At 44.1% G+C, this 22498-nt stretch overlaps 1 protein-coding gene across 3 annotated transcripts in view; it reads right to left on the reverse strand.

Annotated features, from left to right (window-relative positions):
- DOCK3 (dedicator of cytokinesis 3) overlaps positions 1-22498 on the reverse strand; it is a 1365978-nt gene that overhangs the window by 278845 nt on the left and 1064635 nt on the right. For all 3 annotated transcript variants that reach the window (XM_085625129.1, XM_085625128.1, XM_085625127.1), the window contains exon 23: positions 10911-11081. In XM_085625129.1, coding sequence (XP_085481255.1) covers positions 10911-11081 — 171 coding nt within the window. The remainder of the gene's footprint in view (positions 1-10910; positions 11082-22498) is intronic.

A 22498-nucleotide genomic window follows, 5' to 3' on the forward strand; every position in this document is an offset into this window, starting at 1 on the left:
GGTGTTGGCGCATGTAATGATCCAGCTGCTGAGACTTTTGATGCATTCATCAAGTCGTTAGTGTGCTCGGACCAGTGCTAGGACCGGCCAGAATCCCACTCCTCTTTTGGAATGCATTTTCAGCTGCAGTGGGCAATTCTGGTGATGTTAGGTCTGGGATGGTGAAGGATAGTTATGCTAGAGCAGATGAGAGTGTTGTCTGTCCAGGTCATAGTTGTTGGCTTGTCAACACAATGGTTTAGCCAAGGGAGAAGCTATCTGTGATGCATATCTTGAACATGAAGTGTTCCATGTAGCTGATAAGGGTGTCCATGTAGGTGGTTCAACTGTTGGTATCTTTGCATATAAGGTGTCAACTCCACCTCCGGGTTTGTGCTGGTAGTTTTGCCTAACAATCTTGAAGCCAGCAGGGATGGCATTAGCAATGTCTGGTGCCGAGAGTGATTAGCCATATTTCAGTGAGAAAGAGCAGGTCTTTAGCCATATCTCAGTGGCATGTTTGGGGAGCAAACGAGTGCTGGGGAGCATGCATGTAAGTTTGGCATGTTGTTTGGTCTGTGTCAGTATGAGGGGCTGATGGGTGAAGGGTTTGGGAGAGTGACTGAGAACATGCCAGAGGTGCATGTCTACGTTCCTTCTGTGTTGTATGGGGAGGTGTTGCAGCAGTGCATGGCATCCAGGGTTAAGAACATGGAGGAGTCCAGCAGGGTATCGGTGGGTAAGAGGAGAACCAGGGTTCCTGGCAATGGGCACGGCCAGACGCAGACGGGCACAGAGGGCTTTGCCTTTGGAAAGCGTTCAGCATGCCAGCGCCGCATATACGCTGCAACCACCATTAAATAGGTCTTGGAAGGGGGGAGGAGCGCAGGGCTCCATAGATGGAAAACCAGTGATGTCACTTTCTGTGCAGATGGAATATAAGAAATCCAGTGATGTTACTTCCTGTGCAGAAGGATGAAGGCAAATCCACAATTTCCATGCTGCACAAATTTTCATTAAATCTGGTCTCTAATGTGAAATCACCTGCTGTATCTAGTAGGATCTTGTAGCCATACCACCACCGACTGACGCAGAACATTTCTGACTCCCTTGGGAAGAGGTATTGCTGTAGGTGTTACCGAACTTTGCAGCCTCATATGAAGCAGACCATCTTTGATGGTGCGTCTGAATACTCCAGATTTCCCGCACAGGCAAAATTGTGTATTCCAGAGAAGCAGAGTTCAAAGGGGTTGTCTGGTTAATGAGTGTGGGTTGAGTCACAGGGCACAATCCATGGAAAGACACCTGGAAAGGGCAGGGGTGTGAGAAAAGTACCAGTACTTACAGGAGAGAATACTGCTGGCCTTGATGTGCCCCCGCTCTTTTGTGGGGCACATGTCTCAGTTCCGCTCACCTCCCCTTCCGGCAGAGGGGCCTATGATGTAAATTAGTGGCCACAGGGCAAAACAATGGCAAGGTGAGAAAGAAAAATAACATACTTACAACAACTAAACATATTAACAATAGAACAGTCCAATTACTGAAGCAAAGGTAAAGAGGAACCACCAAGCAGAAAGAAGAAAAGAGTAGTTGGGTGAGAAGTGAGGGGGCATGAGGGAGGAGAGAGAGAGAAGGAGCGATATGCGTGAAAGGTTTAACTATAGGACAAAATTATAAAAAAGCTTATGTACTTGAATCACTGTTTTTCCAGAATAACTTTCCTCCCCACATCATTTTTTGGCTATTCAGTGCACATTTTTATTGTTGCTAGGGCAAAGGCCTCCGAACACTGCACTAAGGGAAACAAAAGAGACCAGCTATGACCAGAATGAATGTGTAATACAAAATCTGCACTTTTAGAATGTCATTGTGTTTCATGAATTAAAAATTGGGAGGAGTGGTAATAAAATATGTGGCATGGAAGCTCACAATCAGACTATCCCAACAGGCATAGTCAGCAAAGAGTGAACTTATCTCCAGCAGACACAGGGCAATAGCCTATTTCATCAATGTTTTTAAGAGAGTATCTACTTGGTTACGTTTCTAATAGCTTAAGTCACACGAATGGTTGCACTTAAAACAAGTGTGTGTGTGGGCACACACATGCATATGCACACACACACACACACAGAAACACTTTCCATTTATTAAAATGTTGAAAGAAATATTTTTTTTAATTCAACAAACCTCTAAACATCACCTTTGTGTTTGCATGGTATCTATACACACTTATGCAAGTTACTTTAAGAGATCTTCCTCATGGTGTTTTGAAACCCCAATCCATGGTTATCATTTTGCCAAACATTTATGTTACTCTTACTTTCAAATGTTTAAACTCTCAAACCTTACAACTCTAAGTCTTTTACAAATTTGAACCTTCAGAGACTCAGTTTACAAATCCCTAAATACATGTGAATGTACCAGTAACTTGGATATCGAAGCCTCTTTATGTTTTTCTCCCAATACTAATTAGAATGTTCCAGTGGCAGTACACAATCTTCCCTACTATGATGAACCCTTAATTATTTCGCTTCTGTTGCACCTTGTTAGACTTCCATTGAGGTCTTTAGTGTGTGTATTTGCTGTGAGCCATCCATGCGTCTGTTAAAAACCCATGGCTGTCCAGGACAAAGGGATACATAAAGCCCCCATATCGTGCAACCAGCACATGGAAAGGGCTAGCGAGCCCATATCCGCCAAGTGTCCTGGAGCGGGGGCACTTAGTGTGTCCCCAAGGGAGGTAATAGAGCACCCCCTGCTTCAAATACTTGCCTGGAATGTGGCGGGTTTGTCCAAAAAAATGGCGTGTCCTGATTGGGGATCATTCATTGATGAGTGTGATGTATGCCTCTTGCAGGAGACATGGGCCTGCGAAGAAACCCTACGTAGGGGATTTGACTCATTCAGTATTCCGGCGAGCTGGGGCGGAAGGGGCCGTCCATCAGGGGGGTTGACCATATGGGTTGGATCACACTTGGGGTGCAGCGCAACTGCGATGGGCACTAGCTCCCAAGATGTCCAATGTGTGGTCCTTGAATGGCCAAATTCAAGTAAACTCGCATTGGTCAATGTATATGCCCGCCCGATTGGCTGAAATAAAAAATCAACAACAATCACGGAACTGGCTGCTTTCTTGCAAACCATACCGAGTGGTGTATATCTCGTGGTTGGCGGGGATTTGAACTGCCACTACGAGCCTCTCAATGGTTTGAGAGACGGCATTCCGCTGACAGAGGACGAAGCCTGGGCAATTCCTCCCGTGATGGGAATGAAATCGGGGTCGTGGTCCCCCCTGGCCATTCAAATAACCTCCCTAACCCTAAAATGTTCAATTCGGGCCTGTAATGGCCGATTCCCATCGGACATACCTGCGAAACAAACATTTAACAGACCAGGATCAGAATCTCACCTGGATTATATTATGGTAGAAACCAGGTTATGGCCTAGGGTTATCGACTTCGTAGTGGTGCCAAGACCGGAGAGTGACCACAATGCTCTAATCCTGGAGCTCAGTTTGGCCGGGTTCTCTTTCATTAAGGAACCAAGCCCTGGGGACCCTGATCTGAGATTGACGGTGACTAATAATAGGCGCAGGGTGAGGTGGAACAAACTAGTTGATCATCCGGAAGATCTACAAAAACTGTACTCTAGAGCAGTCCCCGTTTTCGAAAAGTTGAATGCTGTAATTGTCCACCCGAGCCCCAATGGATCTGACTCCAAACTTTTGGCCTTGCATGAGGAGTTGGTCGGCTCCCTGGCTGAAGTACTAAACCCAGAGAAACCTGCTCGCCCCTTGAAAATTCGATCGCCCTCATGGTATAATGCTGCCTGTAGGCAAGCAAACACCAGGTTAATACAGGCACTAAAAATGAACAACAAACAGCTAGTCAAGGCAAGGAGGGTTGAGTACAGGAGAATGCTCGACCTTGCCAAAACGGAGTGGGACCACGACAAATGGTCCAAATTGACCTCTGCCCTGGCATCCAAGAACCATCGCGAGTTTTGGGCAATTGTCAATACCGGATCTGGGGAGGCGATGACAGCTATCGAGCCTAACATTGCGACGGAGGTATGGGAGGAGCACTTTCGCAATTTGTACAGCTCAGTTACTGACCCAGCCAGCTCCCCTATTGTGTGGTCTGTGAAACAAGACCAGCTGGAGTTCACTCACGAGGAGGTATGTGCAGCGATTGTGAAGGTTACGCCAGGGAAGGCGCCGGGTCTGGACAAACTGCCGGGAGACCTTTTTAGGCATGAGCCAAAGATATGGGCCCCGTACTTGACCATCCTGTACAACGCAATCTTAAGAGGGATGGGGCTGCCCAGTACTTGGCTGGGAGCAGAGATAGTCCCTATCTTCAAAAAGGGTTCTGCTCTTCTCCCAGCCAACTACAGGCCAATCAGCCTGATAGATGTTCCTCAGAAAATATTTGCCAGGCTGATATTAGATCATCTTCAGGACTGGTTGGAGGAGCACTCAGTGCTGAGCCCCTTCAAAGCGGGGTTCAGGAAAAATACATCAACTGTTGACCAGATCTTCCGCTTATGCCTTATATACTGGAAGACAGTCACCATAGAGGGTGGACGTCTTTATACAGTGTTCGTGGACCTCCGTGCGGCCTTCGACCTGGTTCCACAGCACAAGTTATGGAGTGTGTTGGATGAATTGGGCCTGCCACACCACCTGTTGCACATTCTGACCAGGCTCCATGACTCGAACTATGCTCAGGTTAGGTTTGGGAAGCATGGGGCTCTAACGAAGCAATTCCCCGTTGGTAGGGGGGTAAGACAGGGCTGTGTTTTGGCACCGACCCTGTTTTGCCTCTATATCAATGGGATGATTGAATATCTGAATAAGGTCAAGGACACGGATGCCCCTAGGCTTGGGGGGAGGAGAGTGCCGGCAATTATGTTTGCTGACGACACTCTTCTCCTCTCAAAATCACCTATGGGCATCCAACATGTTCTCTCCGGCTTTGTGTCCTTTTGTATTAGTCGAGGGTTGGAGATCAATGCACTGAAAACCAGGTTCATGATCTTCAACACTCCGAAGACCACTCGCCCAAATCCCTGCATAGGCTCTACCACACTTGAGAGAGTCCACACCTTTGACTATCTAGGGGTAGCCCTGGGTGAGGACTTGGCGTGGTATCCCCAGCAAATCAAGTCTCAGCTAAGATTGGTGCAGATGACTGGGGGAATCTTGAAACTCGCGAACAAGTCGACCATTAGGCCGATTGGACCACCCCTTGAAATCTATAAATCCCAAGCCAGGAGAGCAGTAATGTATGGGGGAGAATTATGGGGCCACGCTTGCCATGCGAAAATCACACTAGCTGAAAACAAGCTGTTAAGACAAATGCTGGCCCTTCCCCCTAGCACTCCATTACTCCCACTGAGATTAGACCTAGGCTTGCGACCAATTGCCCAGGAACTGGGTATTAAACCCATTAGATTCTGGAGAAGGCTTTGGGTAACTCGAGAATTAATCAATTATAGGCAGGAGCTGATCGAGATTCTAGACTCTCAAATGATCAAGAAGATACCCTGGCTCATGTACGTCAAGTCCGAAAGCAGGCGGATAGGACTGCCGGGCATTTGGGATGATCCTGCCACGCACTGCATTGCAATTTCTAAAAACCAACTTTCCACACTGTTCTATGAGAGCAAGCTTGAGCAGACCATACTCAAAGTAGAGGCGGGTTCCCTAATAGATGTTTTTCTCTCTAGCAAGTGTGTTTATTTTCAAGAACCTTTCCTGGACGATATATTTCCCGTGCTTGCCAGGAAACTGTTCTTGCAATGGAGATACAGTACATTACCACTAAGGGCATTCACATGTGGTTGGTCAACCAACTCCATTCTAAAATGCCCTGGCTGCTCCTGCAATCTAGAGAATGACTTGCACGTTCTATTCTTCTGCCCGGCTTATCGCAATATCCGGAGATATTGGCTTGTCCCACTGTGTAGGAACCTGGGGTTTGTAGGTTGTTTGCCGGCATATAGGATACTCAAAACTGATGTGAATAGACCAATTGTATTCACTGTTGCAAAATTCCTGCTAGCAATGTGGACCAAGAGAAGGAAATTGCTAACGATTGAGTTGCCTTCAGTTTAGATGTACCTCTCTTCCTGCTCAGTCTACGATGTTTTTTTAATAATACTAATTAATTAATTGATTTTTAGACTGATTACCCAGGTTCTAATGGTTCCAATTTTTGTCGTTTTATTCCACACATTTATGGTTGATTGCATAACATAGGAACAATGAATTCTAGATGTCTTACCTTTTTTAGATATTTTTTATATGCGTTTTAAATAGAGTGACGCACCCTTTTACAAGAGGTAGGAGCGATGGGAATTATACCAAAGGAAAATAGTCCTCTGATTACATGGGACTATTCAAAGAATTTTATAATCCTATGAAATGAATTGACTGTCTCTGTAATTGATGTTTTGTATTGTACCTATATTTTATCTATTTTTTTTTTTTCTTCTTTTATGGCGAAATAAAGACAAGATTGATTGAAAAACACAGATCCTTCCCTTTTTCATAATTCATTTAGTTGCTAAAATTAAAAAGATTAAGGATTAACAAAGATGAGGCCTAAATGGTTGTAGCTATGGATCCTGTTTATATTACAAATGCATTTATTGGTCCTCCTAAAACCAAGTAGCAATCAGAGCTTTTTTGAATCACCATGAACCTTTCCACCACTAGTCCTAACTGAGGTTCTGGTTTTCTGCTCAACCACAGGGTGCCAGGCTGCCGGCTCAAGCAAATAAACTGCATTACACATTGGCCATAGAGTGTCAATCTACATCCCCTAGCGATTTTAGCTTTTCTTTATGTAGTTATTTACAATCACCCAGAGAGACAATTCAAGCTTGCATAGCCCTTAGTTAATGAGACCCACAGACCCATCCTATGGATAAAGTTAGGCACCATGAAGGAGACTTTGTGGTTGTGTTAGAGTTTGATGGTAGCATATAATCATGCAGGAAGTAATTATTCCTTCTTTGAAGGATTCTTCCCAAGCAGAAGTCTACTGATCAGTTGTTTCCAACAACCCTACCTTGTGATCCCACCTGATGATTCTCCACCAGCAATGTTAAGGGCAATAAAGGATTTACCACTTTCTCAATAATAACTTGTTGAAATGCTGTAAATGGCATGTGTCACTGTTACCTAACTTAATAATGGTCAGCTATATATCACTGCCTGAGGGTAGGTTTAATCACCTTTCAACCCTATTGTCCATGTAAGTCAGATTCCATGTTGTCCCGGTCCCACTGAAGAGTTCCATAGACATATTGACAGCCTTGTTTATGGGAGAGTGATAATGATAAATCCACCAAGGCTAGCAATAACAGCTGATCGATCGCCTAATCTAAAGTGGATGACCAGCCACACTGTCTGGTAGCGTTTTTTCAATAGAAGACAGTGAAAGAAAGGTTAGCATACTTTCTTTGTAAGATAAAAATAGTGTCCTGAATATGTGATAAGACAACCCTTCCTAGAATGTTAAGGAGGGTACACATGTGTACATTGGTAATGCCCCCTGTTCTGAAATTTCACTGGAAAAGATGGGCATTTGTGGACTTTGAGCAAACTTCTTCACTATCAATCGACTTAACTGGTGGTCGACATAGCCAAATGCTGCTAAAACGTCTATTACACTGACTGGACCCTCTATATGTAGTAGTGTTGTCTCAACTGCCCTAGTGAAGAAAGAAAACGTTCTACACTCTCTGGTCCTTTATCCCCTTTTTGTCTATTGCTTTTTTAAAAAACATTTGTGTAGCATCTAGACATTACATTATTTATTATTCTTATTGTATTGCTTTTTTTTATTTTACTATCCAACATTTCCATCACATTTAACCCTGAGCATGGCCCATGCTGTAAGACAATGATACAATAAAGTGGGAATTGGCTTATCATTTTGAGACACAACCCAAGACTGCTGGGTTATGAAAGATTTGCCAAGCAGTCTTTGGTTACTGTCTTTGTTGTGCCTGTCAGCACTTTCTTTACAATATCTGCATAGCTTTCCCATACTACAAAGAGTATTGTAGTGTAATGTTGTAAAGGGACCTATTACCAGGAAGAAGAAGCAGGGAGTCCTATAAGTTACAAGTGGGTTTTGTCTAATCTCAATGCAGATTCATAGACACCTTATCAGGAGGGAGCAGAAGCTATCCCTGCTTACTGAGCACTCAATCAATACTCATGCACCATCACACTCCACACTGACATGGTGCCACAGAGACGGCCATGGGCAAGAACACACAAGACACAAGAGACTAAAATTACCCAAGAAGGAATGGTGAACATTGCCAAGAACCACCAGAGAACAGTCTTAATATTACTTTATAATACACTTCAGGAGCTAAGTGGGATCCATGCTTCATGCTGCTGTGTATTTGACTTGTAACAGAACTTCAGTCCAAAAGCAAACATTCTACAAATGGCATCAAAGGAACAATAAAAGCTTTCCTAGAGATCTATTTAAAACATCCATAAACACTGCATTCACTGAGAACCATATACTAGGAGCACACTTTCTTTAGCACTGTGCTGCAACCCAGCCTCCATCTGGCAATGCTTTTAGTTTAAAAAGCATGATTAGATTTATCACTTTCATGACTATCGATGAATCTCACAAGTATATTGTTAGTTAGACATTTGCAACCTCAAAAACATATCGATAGTACTCTATACTAAACAATGCCCTTCAAGAGCAGTACTCATTAGACTAAAACCTCTTGCATGGTCACCTGCATAAAATGACTCCAAGTGATTTAGTTGGCTCCACTTTTAATTACCACAACAATACACACACTCAAGTTATTTAAACACATCTATAGCATTGCAGCAACCTACTTATCAACCATGTTAAAGAAGTTAAATTAAACGTGCCAGATCCTCACAAAGAATGGAGCGAAGATTCTCTGAAATAAAACAACTACCTGAAACAGAGCAACCGAACGATAGTGTCCTTTGGTACAACCACTCATGTTCATAAAGCCTCCTACAAATCCATAACAGGATTTAGCTAGGTACTATCTAGTATCACCTGTCAGTAAGCAATACATTACTCTGCTCCACCCTCGCAAGCTACCATCCAACACGGCCCACCTAAATATAAAGAAACTCAACAAAATACAACAGCAGACTACCTTTAAGGAGACCCAAAGAATTGTATATCCACCCACATTCTCAGAGCTCTCCAAACCATGAATATGATGGGAATTCACTATACAAAAGCAATTATAACTTAGTTAGGTGCCTGAGTTATGGCCATGTAAATTTGCAACGTGAGAGAATTTGCTGACTACTTTGTTATCTTCATTGAATGTTAGCGAGGGATCCTTGTGCTTTTCATCTGCCTTTGGTAAAAATACAGTAGAAAAAGGTGAGAGAAGCAAAACTACAACAGCAGGATCCATGCATTTATATGCTACTGTAAAGCCCCATAGAGGGTGGGAGCATAATGTTCTTGGGTATAATGATATATCTAGTTCTCAAACATATTACGGGACTTGTTGAACTTCTCTGCATTCCTTTATCTCTTATATAAGGCTATTAACAGTTAGGGAAGAAAAGTATAGTTGCATTTCTTTCAGCTAAAAGGAACTATTAATGAACCAGTTCCAGAAAGGTCACAGTCACAAGGTTCTGATTCACACACACTCTCTCTGAATCACCTTTGAGGGGTCCAGAATCCTCACATTACTCATTGTTGAATGATCCCTAGTGTTGATCCAGGATTTGTACTTTGTTCTCAAAGGTTATTCATCCTTATTTGAAAGCTGAATCATCACTGTTGGGCCTTTCTCAGAAGAGCTGGTGGTTGGAAACAAAGGCAAAATCGAGCACCACCGTGTCTACTACCTCCATTTTAAGGGAGGAAGGCTAGAATTAAAGCAGGAAAATATGGTGATAATTAAATGAAAATATTCATTAAAGAGAAAGAAAACCTCAAACGGGGAGAGGAGCTGTAGTTGAATGAGTGATGTAAATGGACAGACCTTTCTAAAAGGAGAGAGGAAGTACTCTCCCTTTGGAAAGGTCTGTTCATTCTAATAGGAACTCAGTCCAGAGCGCTGAGTTGGAAGATTGACACATTTGGATCTAAGGCTGGAGAAAGACAGGACATTTTGAAGGGAGACTGAAAGAAACAAAGAAGATAAGGTGGAACTGACAAAAAACTGAGCGAAAGGTGAAGAATCACTGAATGGGCAGCAAATACAGAGAGAAGGAAGTACAATGCTTTAAGATGAACAACTGGTAGAGGTACAGGCAATAATCAATTGGTTGAAAGGAAAATAGAGGAAGAAAAAAGAAAAAGAAGGAAGGAAAATGGAAAAACAAAAAAAAGCTTAAAAGGAAGATAGTGTTGCACAGAAGTCATCTGAGGGACCAATTAAATTGCGTCCGTTTGGAACATAGTCATATATTATACAGGAGTCTATGAAACACATAGAGCCCTATAAATATGATTGTCCATACATCTATGGTGGACGCAAACTTTATACACCTCCAAGCGGTGTTTGTACAGTGTGTAGTACCTAAGTTAAAAAATGTATGCACAACACTGAATCCTGTTGCATCGTGCCAGTACCAAAACAGTTATTACAAGTCAACTCTGTAAAAAGATGAAACCTTTAATGCTGTGTTACAGAAATCTCCATTTTATCAGAGGCTTTAAATAAGCAGTTGTTTAAATGACCTTCACACATCACTTAGAAGGCAACCTTTTGATTTCAAACAAAGGTTTCTTAAACAAAAGGCTGTCACTGGCTTTCCTGACATCATGTTGAGCACTTAAGAGTCACTGATAGGGGTCAAGATCTGGAAAGAAGACACCCTATTTATAAGAGAATATTTGCTCCTTATACCTGTGCTGATCACAAAGAATCCTCACCTGTGTGAAGATGAGAGTATCAGAGCTTCTGCTGTCCAGGCTAAGCACAAATCGGATTGATTGAAAGAGTTCCTGTATGCTTGCCCGGAACATCTCTTCTTCCATGCCGCATGTCGCTCGTGCATAAAGGATCCGTGACTGGACGATGAATTTGAAGAGGTACTCCAGGGCCTAGCAGAAGAAAGAAAAGTGTATGATATTGTGAGATTGGCACAGGAAAGAGGTAAACACATACTATTAAAGGTCAAATAGGTAACACCTTCATAGAAGCTGGACTCATGGCTATCATTTTAGCGTTTCCTTTACTGGTGATGTTATTCTATCTGATGGCCCCCAGTACATGAATATACTACTGTTACCATTGTAAAACATGAGAAACTCCTAATCGCAGAGGAGATTCTTGAGACTAGTGCAGTCAAAACTAGTTTGAATCGTTGTCATGCAATTCACACTGTTCGGCATGGAGTAGCTAAGCAAAGAAGCCCAAGTTCCTGTTTTGCATATACTCTTATGAGTAACCTGTTTGCTACACGTAGTAAAAGTTTTTCTAGGTTATGCAGTGTGACAAAGTACGAAAATATAGTTTTGAAGAAGGGGCTCCTATTCCAAGATAGTATATATGTAAAGTTTACCAATTCATTTTAGGAGTAGAAATTATTTTCTTGGAAGGGAGAATAACCCCCCTGGAAAAGTAGACACCATGCTCTGCCTTGGAAATAAACATATTTGCTTATTGCATTTAAATAATAGTGAATAAGAAGACTGACGTGATATCATGATATGAAAACTGAAATTGCACTATAAAAAATCTTGTAGCTCGTAATAATGACATAGGGCTAGTTGTGCGATGCTTTTTTTAGGACGCAAATGGTCTGATTTGCAGAATTTGATCGTTTCCGACTGGAAAAAGGTATTTTTCTATGTACAAAGCCCTATTTTGTGATAGGTTTGTGATCCGGTATTAGGAAGGGCGTCCCATTCTAATAGCAGCGCGTAGTGGTATGTGTGAATGTTTTGCGACCGAATGCATTTTCCCACCTACTTCAAGTAGTGGTAACTCATTCACAAACGGGAAGGGGTCCCCAAGGGACCCGTTACTCTTTGTGAATGTAGGTAAAAATAGTTTTAGAGCTGGCAGTGGCCCCAAGGACAACTGCCTACTCTTAAGAAATTAAAAGAAAACTTTTCATTTTTCTTTGTGAAACACATCCCATTTATCTTTCGGGAAAACTGGTTGCATTAAAAAATAACAACATTGCTTTATTTAAAAGCAATCACAGTCATGGTAATCTGCTGAGCCCAGATTTTTGCGAATTCCAATGGGTCGCAAACTGAGACCTACCTCATGAATAATAATAAGGTAGGTCTACTTGCGACCCACTGAGAATCTCTAAATGTGTGAAACACACATTTGTATATCGCTGTTTGTGATTACCTAATAGCGAATCGCCAACATTCCGCAATATTAGGTAATCGCAAACACAAAGCTATGTACATCTGGACTTGAGAATATTTAAAAAATGGTTATGAATCAAAAAGTTCGATTTTTTAGGGGGGCTGCTTCAGAACTTTGAAAAAATGGCATTGGGTTCTCTTGCGCTATTGAGATATAAGAACAGAGAAAGATTGCCACGGGGTTCCCCGTTTCTTCATCCAGGTTCTTTAAGGCTGATTAAGAATATAGTATGCTACAATGCATGCTTTTACATTGCGTTCCATTACTACGCGGTCGTTACAATGACCGCATTGTTAGAATACAATACCTTTACAACGCAAGTCATTAGATCGACTTGCACTAGATGGTGGTCCAACTTTAGGAATATTATAATTTACTATTCCAACTCCACCCTACGCAACAGTAGGGAAGGTGTTGGAATAGTAAACCATACTATTCCTGAGGTTGGAGCGCCATCTAGAGCAAGTCGATCTAATGACTTGCGTTGTAATGGCATCGCGTTGTAACAACACGATAGTTGTAACAACCGTGTTGTAAAGGTAACGTGGTGTAACAACCGCGTTGCAAAGGTTGTTTCCCCTGATTGTGGATGATAAATTAGGTCTAGCTGAAATCCGCTTATTTTTAGGAAATGGTTGACCTCCAGATTAATGAGTCAGCGATATTGGCTTAATTTGTCCTTGATTTGGAATGCACTGTAGTTGTTGGCTCTGAAAATCATCTGATTTATACAAACCTTAATGCTTTAAAAATCATATCAAAATGAGAACGATGTGAAAAAAAAATTCAACACCCCAAATTCTGCTTCAGCTTATGCCAACAGTGATTAAAAATTAGTCAATTCAAACAACAGTTTCTATGCTTGACCGCAAGGAAAAACAAACTTCAATGTAACCTTCACCATAGCTTTCAGTTTGGAAAGGAATTGTAGGTAAACCTCTATCCCCATGGATTTAAATTTTTGGGTGAATCAATGCGATATTCTTTTTCCAGAGAACCGATTTTCAGGCAGATTGTAGTATCTTATCAACTACCTTACAGGTCAGAAAAGTACCCAGGATTTTACAAGATTTAGAGGGATCCTTTCTGGTCATAGATGATTGTTTACGGTGTAGTCTTTGAATTGGAAATTGTTTTGCTCCAAAAACAGTTTAAGATCCTCCAATGGGCTTTCCATGGAGAGCTAGAGGTGCCTAGTCATAGAATGGTTCAGCCTCCATTAGGATGGGTACGGGTTGAAAAAGACTTAGGAGGTTTAGATGGGGCAGCAAGGGCTACCAAAAAAAGCAACACTGATATTCTTTCATTTACACAAGCATCATACTCAAGATTGCTGATGAGCTGTTTACTGCTAGAGAGGTGGGAGGTGAATCAAGGGATAAAACTGCAAGTCAACACCTGGAATGTTAATGGTATACTAAAATAATGTTCATCGGAGAAAAGCCATGTTCCATATAATTCAATATTCAAAAGTGGATGTTGTTCTTATGCAAAGACTCATTTTATGAATAGAAAGCATATGTGTTAAATACACTTTGGGTGTTTGCAGCTGTAACTTCTAGCAAAGAATTCATGACCTGAGATACTGTGATTTTGAGACATTGTCAGAAGATCTTACTGGGAGACAGGTAACACTGATCTTAAGATCGGATGCACTACCATTTTTGGCAATAGGTGTACATGGACCTAATACAAATGATTCAATCCCTGTAATAAAACTGGGTCTTGAATTAACCAGCTACCCCTCCTCCAAAAATGTTAACATAGTAGTGACATCTGAATACCATTCGAGTAAAACATTGGGATTTCTAAAACCAGTAACATTAGAAGCAGAAAAATATCTCATCTGAGATTGTGATGTGTATGGTATATGACATAACAAATCCAGAGATGATCCAGGACTTGCTTATAACTCATTGCCCCATAAATCCTCTTCATTTATATATTTGTTCCCCATCTCTAAGACATTTTTTCAAGATACCCTTCAGGTGGAAGTATATCAAAGACAAATATCAGCCATGCCATGCTATATTGATCTTTTATAAGACTACTATTAAGGGAATTCCAAAATAAGTACTGGACCTTGGATCGTTCCCTATTGCGGAACGCTGATTTTGCTCAACATAGTCAAATGCATATTATTGACTTTTAAAAAAAATAACCTGACTCCACAAAAAAGGTTTCTTACAATAAGACTCATATAAGGCTTTTATGAGAGGGATGATGATCATCTATGCATTAACAAAATTAACTGGAAAAGGAAAGACAAGCAATATCACATACAGATCAGAGTTTCTACTCACTGAACTTCTGCTCACCTTGCAAAAAGGTAGGTAAAACAACTACTTTTTAATGAATGTATTCTAATTAAAGCTTTGGGAAAATTAACATAATGTGAAGAGGAATTGTTCAGTGTGCTGTTGTAACAAAAGAATGCCAAAGAGAAAAATAACAGCATCAAACAAATTACAGTAGATGGCAGGACTTATTAAGAATCATCAGGAATTAATACATAAATTGATTATTTTACAGAAACCCTTTAAACTTAACTTAGAGTTTTAGAGTCAATTTGCTACAAGCCTCTAAATTCCAAGAAGCAATACTACGGGGAATCTCTGTTGTTGAATTACACTTACAACAGATTCAATGAATTATGGCAAAGCTCTAAAATGCAGCAAGACTTGAAAACATAATCGAAAACAAGAGGAACGTTTTAGTATTCTTTTGCTTTCTGGGTTATCTGTGTAAGGTAACTCACTAACTGATTAACTCCTACCCATTCGACTGGTCATGGTAAGTCTCCGTGTGGGTTATGTCCAGGTTGGTTTAACTCTTTCCCATGGAGCCCTAGGTTTATTACATTAGCCTGTGGGAAGAGGTCCATGAAAGATCTAGATATTTCTGCGTTTGTACCTTTGTCTACTATAGGGGTTCTAAAAAATATATGTCAAAGGCACATGCACATACAATATCTTCCTAATCTCAAGATGCCTTTAAATGTTTGCTTGAGCGACTTAATTAAACGATGGCTTGAAGTCACCATGGAATTCAACACCATGTAAACATTTTGTCTTAAATTCAAAATAAGGCTTGAACCTAAACATATATAGATGTCAGCTTTCCTGAATCCCACTGCAGAAACTCTTGCTTTTAATGGCCAGAAACCTGGAAACCAAAGGAATAATATTCTTTCCTGACAGGTTTTGAGGGTCTTCTGCAATTTCTAGAACATCTGGATTTAATGGAATCCGAGCTTCTCTTTAAAAATACATTTATAGATGAGGGATATCAGTATAGTAGTAAAGTAGACAAGGCAACAGGATAGATTTTGTAACTGGCAAACATTACTGTAGCCCATAAATAATCCCCAGGAACATAAAAATCTAACACAGATATATAATTTCAAACTGTTTAGGTGCAAACCCAAATGTGCAGCAAAGCTGGCAAGAATTGAACACCAGCCTATTCATGCAGAATAGGTCTCTATCTAACATAGGCCCATCTAGCCTGAACATACAAAGAGATTCCCAACCACAACACCATAATGGGAGGTCGCTGTTTTCTTCTTTCAATTCATTAATTACAATCAATTAAGGAAGTAATTTTGGATTTAGTGCCAAAAATGGTCTTGTAGAGAGCGCTACAAAGACAAAACAAGAAGCAAAAGGCTCATAAATAACAAGCTCTGCATACAGCTATACAACATAGTTTTACGAAAATAAATCAATATAATAAACTATGCATGAATGTGCACAGCAAACATTTTCTTCATAATTAACCAAACTGAGTTGAATACTTTCATCAATCCTTTATGAATTAAATACTGTTTACTAGAATGATTTACCAGAGGGTATCACCCATGTGCATGATTCAAATAATTTACATTGTAATATGTGACACCTTATCAATTACGCTTGTTGAAATATCAATTGAATGGAACAATTTTGTTGTTCTTTTTCTCTCTCCATGGAGAAAGTAGTATTTCTGTGGTGAAATCACTCGATCTAAACTCACTTAAACTCTGGAGATGTATCTCTGCCATTCCTCCCCAGGAAAGAGATTAACTTCTCCTTTCTCAGGGGTACATTTCCAATCATTTGGAGAAGAGTGACAGAACATTTTGAGACACATCACGAATGAATTTATATGCCTTCACAAACTTGCAAGGTGGAACATGGAATGGGATATACTCCCCGTGTAATATTACACTGTTGTGAAGCAATATTATGAGGGAGTGATAGGAATAACAGGTGCAAAGACTACTTTTATTATTAAAATCCTGCCATTCGCCTTCGTCAATGTCTTCTCAGAGGCACTGAGTGTGGATGATTTCTCAGGGTATGTCACTTTTACAAACATTTAGACAGTGGTCTACTTTGCAGAAGTAACTTTAGCTTGGATAGCAGTGGGAAGGGTCGGCGGTCCTATTTTCGACAAACTGACCAGTTAGATTAGCCTGAATGCAGAGGCAAATATGGTTGATCACAGGGTGATAATTCGAGTTCTCTGCGATACTGATTACATTACTGAAGTTTCAGCTACTCAGGGCCTGAAGTACAAGTTACTTACCTTCGGTAACGATGTATCTGGTAGAGACGATTCTAGCCGAAGATTCCTTCACGTAGAATTATCCCCAGGCGTGAGACTGGCCCCGGAAAACTTTCTTGCCCAGCATCTCTGCGCGCCGGGGGGCAGTACCCCGCGACTCTGCCCCAACGTCCTCCGCAGGTGTGACGTCAGCAAGGTCACATAAGCCCCACCCCGGCGCCCTGACGTCAGTTTGCTTTAGAGAACTTTTCCGCGCCACAACGCAGAGCCATCACAACAAAACTGAGGAGAACATGGGAACAGTGTGTGAAAAAAACAGAGAACAAGAAGAGAGAGACAAAATGTGAGGAACTGCACCCGGTGGCACCAAGGCGCCAGGAGGCTACAACAGGAAAGCCAAAGCAGGGAAGGAGCAGAGCACCTCTGAGGAACAAATGTGCAAGCCAAGGTGAGAGCACCAGGCAGTTACCAAAGTATCAGAAGGTCACAGCAGGGAAGGTGTAAAGCACCACCCCGTGAAATCACCACACAAACCAAGGTGATAGCCAGTCTGGAGTCAAAAGCATTGGAAGCGCCATAAGAGAAAGAGAGAGAGACTGCAACCACAGACCACACAGCAAAGGGCCACAAGCCCGGAACAGAGGAGCAGCAGCCATCCACCCCCAGACTACACAGTCAAGGAGGGCCATAGCCCCTGAAAGGAGCAGGTGACCAAGGACAGGCCAAAGAACCCCCAACGTAGCAGACCGCAAGGGGATCAGAAACTGTAACAACAAAGGGAAAAAAGAGCAAAAGCAGGCCCCTACACTGGAGAGTAACCAGCTGGCGGGAACCTGAAAAGGACCCCCACAGAAGACAAGCCACCCAGAGGGAGGCGTGCACAGAAAACCAAGCTGAGGGTCCTCGCAGAACGGGGAGGAAGGGCGGGTCGTGAAGGAATCTGCAGTTAGAATCGTCTCGAACAGATACATCGTTACTGAAGGTAAGTAACTTGTACATCTGATAGAGACTTCTAGCCGCAGATTCCTTGACGTAGAATAGATACCCTAGCCATACCCAGAAGGGAGGAGGGGCTGCGAGAGAGCCTCCCCACCAGGAGAGACCCAGGGCCCCGGAAGGGGAATTGTCACAAGGACAAGAAGGAAAAGGCCAGGAGATCCTAAGCCCAACCAAGGGAGAGCGCCCAACACCCCGCAGGGGCAGACAGTGCCCAAAAAGCCTCCAGGAGCACAAGGGCCACCTCGAACCCCAGAGATAGAAAAGAGCTGAATACACCTTGTCCACAAGCAGCGAGCAAGGCCGGAATGGCTCCACTGCCAACAGCACAGGCGGAAGAAGAAAAGCACCGTTGCACAAAGCCCCAGCGGAACCAGAGGCAGGGACGCAAGGGAACACATCAAAGATCACAGCGATGAAGTAAAGCAAGCAAGTGCAAGCGCCGCCAGCAGCAGCAGCAACACCACGGAACAGCGCACCCAGAACAAGTCAGACGGCAGCCGAAAGCAGAGGCCAGGAAGGGCCAGGACACACCCAAAGGAAGGGGCTGGCCCAGAAACCCACTGACCCGCAAAGAAGCGGAGGAAACCGGCAGAAAAGAAAGAATGAAAGAGAGAGAAAGAGGACGGGCCCAAGCCGGCCACCAGAACACAGAAGCCAAGGAGCAAGCCAAACCACATAACAAAAACGCAGAACCGCCATAACACGATGCCGCAGACCACAGGCCAGACCGGCCGAGCGACACTGTGACAAGGAGAAGGACGGACCCAGCACAAGCTGCACCAAGACAAGTGGCAAGAAGATCGCACCTGCGACATAACATGAAACCACGGAGAGCAAGGAGCCCAAAAAGGGGACCACACCTCCCCAGCACAGGACAGAGCTATATAATAGCTACCAGTACCCCACATAGGGTAAGTTATGTCCTAAGAACTATGGGAACTCCTCTTAGGAAACATATTCCGCAGTAGAGGACAAAACAGAAAGACCTGCAGAAAAAACCCGCAGACGGCTTACCAAGCAGCCAATAAAGAAGACGCCGAAGGCCTAATCTCAGGGCCTACTGGGTTACCAACAGCGAAAACAAGTCAACAAAGGGCCGGACCAGCAGCCAACAGCACCAAGGGCCCAACAAAAGGACCTCAAAGGCACATCAACCATATAGAACACACAACCTGGGCTACCCCTTACAAGGCCCCAGGAAAACAATGGAAGAACACCTCCCAAAATACAGACCGACAGTCAAGTCACTGAGGGGGAGGAGGAGGAGGAGGAGGGCGAAGCCCCGCAAGAAACCTCTGAATGGCAGAATCCGCAGGGGCATGAAACAACAGAGCGCCATCAAAGGAGAGGTCAACCAGCCGTTCTCTAACCTTCTTAGGGAAAACACTATCCCGTAGCCAGGCATGGCGACGAAGGGCTACCGAAGTAGCCATGGTACGACCAAGCACCTCCGAAACGTCCAGAGTCGAGCGAAGAACAAACGCCGCCAGCTCCCGGCCATCCAGCACATGGTGCCGCAGATCAACCCAGGCACCCTCCTGAGAAGCGGAAGGCATAAGGGACTCCACCGAATCCTATAAGCAAGAAGTGGCTCTGGCCAACACACAAAGAGTGTTAAGGGCCCGCAAAGGAGGAGGCGAAGATGTTGCACCCCCAGGAATATAACCAGCGGGCCTTCCGTGACGGGGGAGACAACATGATGGCAAGGAGGTAAAGGCAGTCTGTAAAAGAGGGAAAGACAGACAGGATCATGCGGAGCAGGACTGTGGCGGTGCAGAAGAGGCTGGGACACCGGGTCCCCCGGTGCCCCAGCCCCCAAGCCCCCAAAAGAGAATTGTGGAGCGCACACAAATCAACGACCCGATGTCGGCCCGGCGCCGTAGAGTCCGCCACCGGCATCAGGGCAACGTCAACCGGCACCGAAGGGGACGCCGGAACGACATCTGCCACAACGCGCGGCGCGGGAGACGGGGGCTGGGTCAGAGCCAGGACAGCTAAGGAACAGTGCCGAAAAGGCATCGACTCGACCTCCGATGAGGCAGCCGCCTGCGTGGAGGGACGAGGGGGGCCCGGGGACATGCCCCGACCCCTAGCCGACCCCTGCCGCGCCGCCAGGGCCAGCAGCCACCGGCACCTGAGCGGCGCCACCTCAGCATCGGACAAGGCTGCCGCCTGCCCAGAGGACCGTGGGGGACTCGAGGACACGCCCGAGCCCCGGCAACCTCCCGCGACACCACAGGGACCCCGCGGGGGTTTGCGGCGAGGCAGAGGTGCCGTGGTCCAAAGGAGGGTACCCCGAAGGGCCTCACCCTGATGGCAACACATCCTCCGAACCTGGATCCAAACCTGTTGGCGTCGGAGCCATCGGCGACGCCGCAGGAGTCCCCGCACGCAGCAAGGGATCCGCAGACATCCCAGGAAGAGAAGGAGAAGAAGGAAGAGCCAAAGAGGCCTGCAAGGCCGCCGTATAGGCCTCCATCTGGGCTCTGGTCGCCCCCGTGCTGGGGAACGGTGGATAGGGTGGCGACGCACAGGGCCGCACCACTCACGGAGATCCCACGCCCCCAACAGGCCGGGGACCGGGCCTTGGGCACAAACTGCGACACTTACCAACAGGTGAGAGACGCCCTTGCAGCCTGGGAGAAGGACGATGTCGGAGACGGAAGCGGCGGTTCTTGAAGCCGTCCGCGGGGGACGGACGCGGCGACGACACCGACCTGGACATGCGTGCCGAAAGGAATTTCATCCGGCGCTCCCGCCAGGACTTCGGCTTCATTTGCTGACACGCCTCGCAGCCCGTTGAGTTGTGGTGCTCCCCCAAACACCTCATACAGATGGGGTGAGGATCCATCGCCAACATCTGGCACGCGCAAGACGAGAACATCTTGAAGCCCGAAGGCATTCGCACACTGTACCCAAGAAACGCTAAGCGTAAAAAGAAGGTCTGAAACAGGCCAGGAACACGATCCGGGTCCGCGTTGCACGCGGAATAGAAGAAAAGTGACGTCAGCGCACCGGTGTGGGGCTTATGTGACCTCGCTGATGGCACGACCGTGGAGGACGTCGGGGTGGAGTCTCGGGGTACCGCCCTCCGGCGCACAGAGATGCTGGGCAAGAAAGTTTTCCGGGTCCAGTCTCACAACTGGGGATAATTCTACTTTAAGGAATCTACCCTAGTAGTCTCTATCAGATTGGCCACCTTGAACCCATGAGATTGAATCCGATGTCCAGGATAATCTGATTGGTGGTGCATCAGTCAACAATTTTAGCACCCTTCACAGGGTGCAGGTTGCACTTTGCGGGATTGAATTCCCCTAATTCCGTACCAAATGAGGAATTACAGAACAGGTTGAGTCAACCTACACATGATTCCTAGGCTTGAAGCTTTTCTCCTTTCAGAAAAATCTCCTGAACCTGTCATTCTATGTAATCAATTCCAATTTAGTACATTAACAAGCAGGGAGGACTGAGAACATAATGTCACCACAGGGAAGCAGTTCTCCTGTGTGCTTATCACGCAACTATAATGTTCTTCCAAGGGTGAGATAATACATTAGGAAAAAAGTAAGACTATTCACACAGATTATTTTAGCCAGAGACCTTAACTTGCATGTGACTGGGCTATTAAGTAGTACATGGCTAAAAGAGGCACTCAACTTCTAGAAAAATGGAGGGAAATACTTGCTTGAATCTTGGGGGTACCCTTAACTTTCCTACATCTTGTGCACAGATTCCATCCCTGGGGCTCGTGTGAATCTGGACATTTTTTAAAGACATCTGTTATAAAACCATTTGCAGGGTTTAAAGAGGACTAAAATAGGTTTCAGCTCAAAACCTTCAAAATCCTATGTAGGAGGAACCACAGGGATCTCATCTGTTTCCACCTGGCAGTAGATACTACTTGGCATTACAGGCCTGCATCACTGAGACAAACTCTATCCATAATCACTTATCATGTGTGTACAAATAATAAATAAGCCTATCTAATTTTTCAGTCTGGGTCTAGAGACTAGCACCAAGATGCAATGAGCCTATTTACAGCACTTAATGTATCAGAACTTGCACTAAGTTAATCGTGCAAAACTGAACTCCTTTACAAGGGCCCATTCCCCTTCTGCTGTCCAAATACTTTCAAACCCTCTCCTGCAGCTAATACAAAAGCCTGAACCTTCGGAGTGTTGTTAGATGAGGCCTCTTAGATGAGGACTCCTATTGTATGCTTAAAGTGAATGAATTAATCACAAAGGACTGTCAGTCTTGTATTGAAACAAGTGGTCCTCCCATTTTTAACAACATTCCAGAAACAACCTTGAACCTTGCAGTCTTGTCATGACTGCAATACAACAATGTGTCTCTGGACTGCCCAACGTTAAGTTACCTCTTTTTCCACCATACAGAAACACATTGAATCTTTGCAAAAACTGTAAAGAACTAAACATGACACACACATTTCTGAGTTCCCTCAATAGGATGCGGAAAAACAAATACTGTCAGATACAAAGGCGGGTACAATTTACACTGCTCACAAGCCAAAGATTAAGCTAAAATTACTACAAGCTGGACTCCAGATAGCAAAGTGAACCTG

Source organism: Triturus cristatus, chromosome 9 (assembly GCF_964204655.1).
Source record: "Triturus cristatus chromosome 9, aTriCri1.1, whole genome shotgun sequence".
NCBI lineage: Eukaryota > Metazoa > Chordata > Amphibia > Caudata > Salamandridae > Triturus > Triturus cristatus.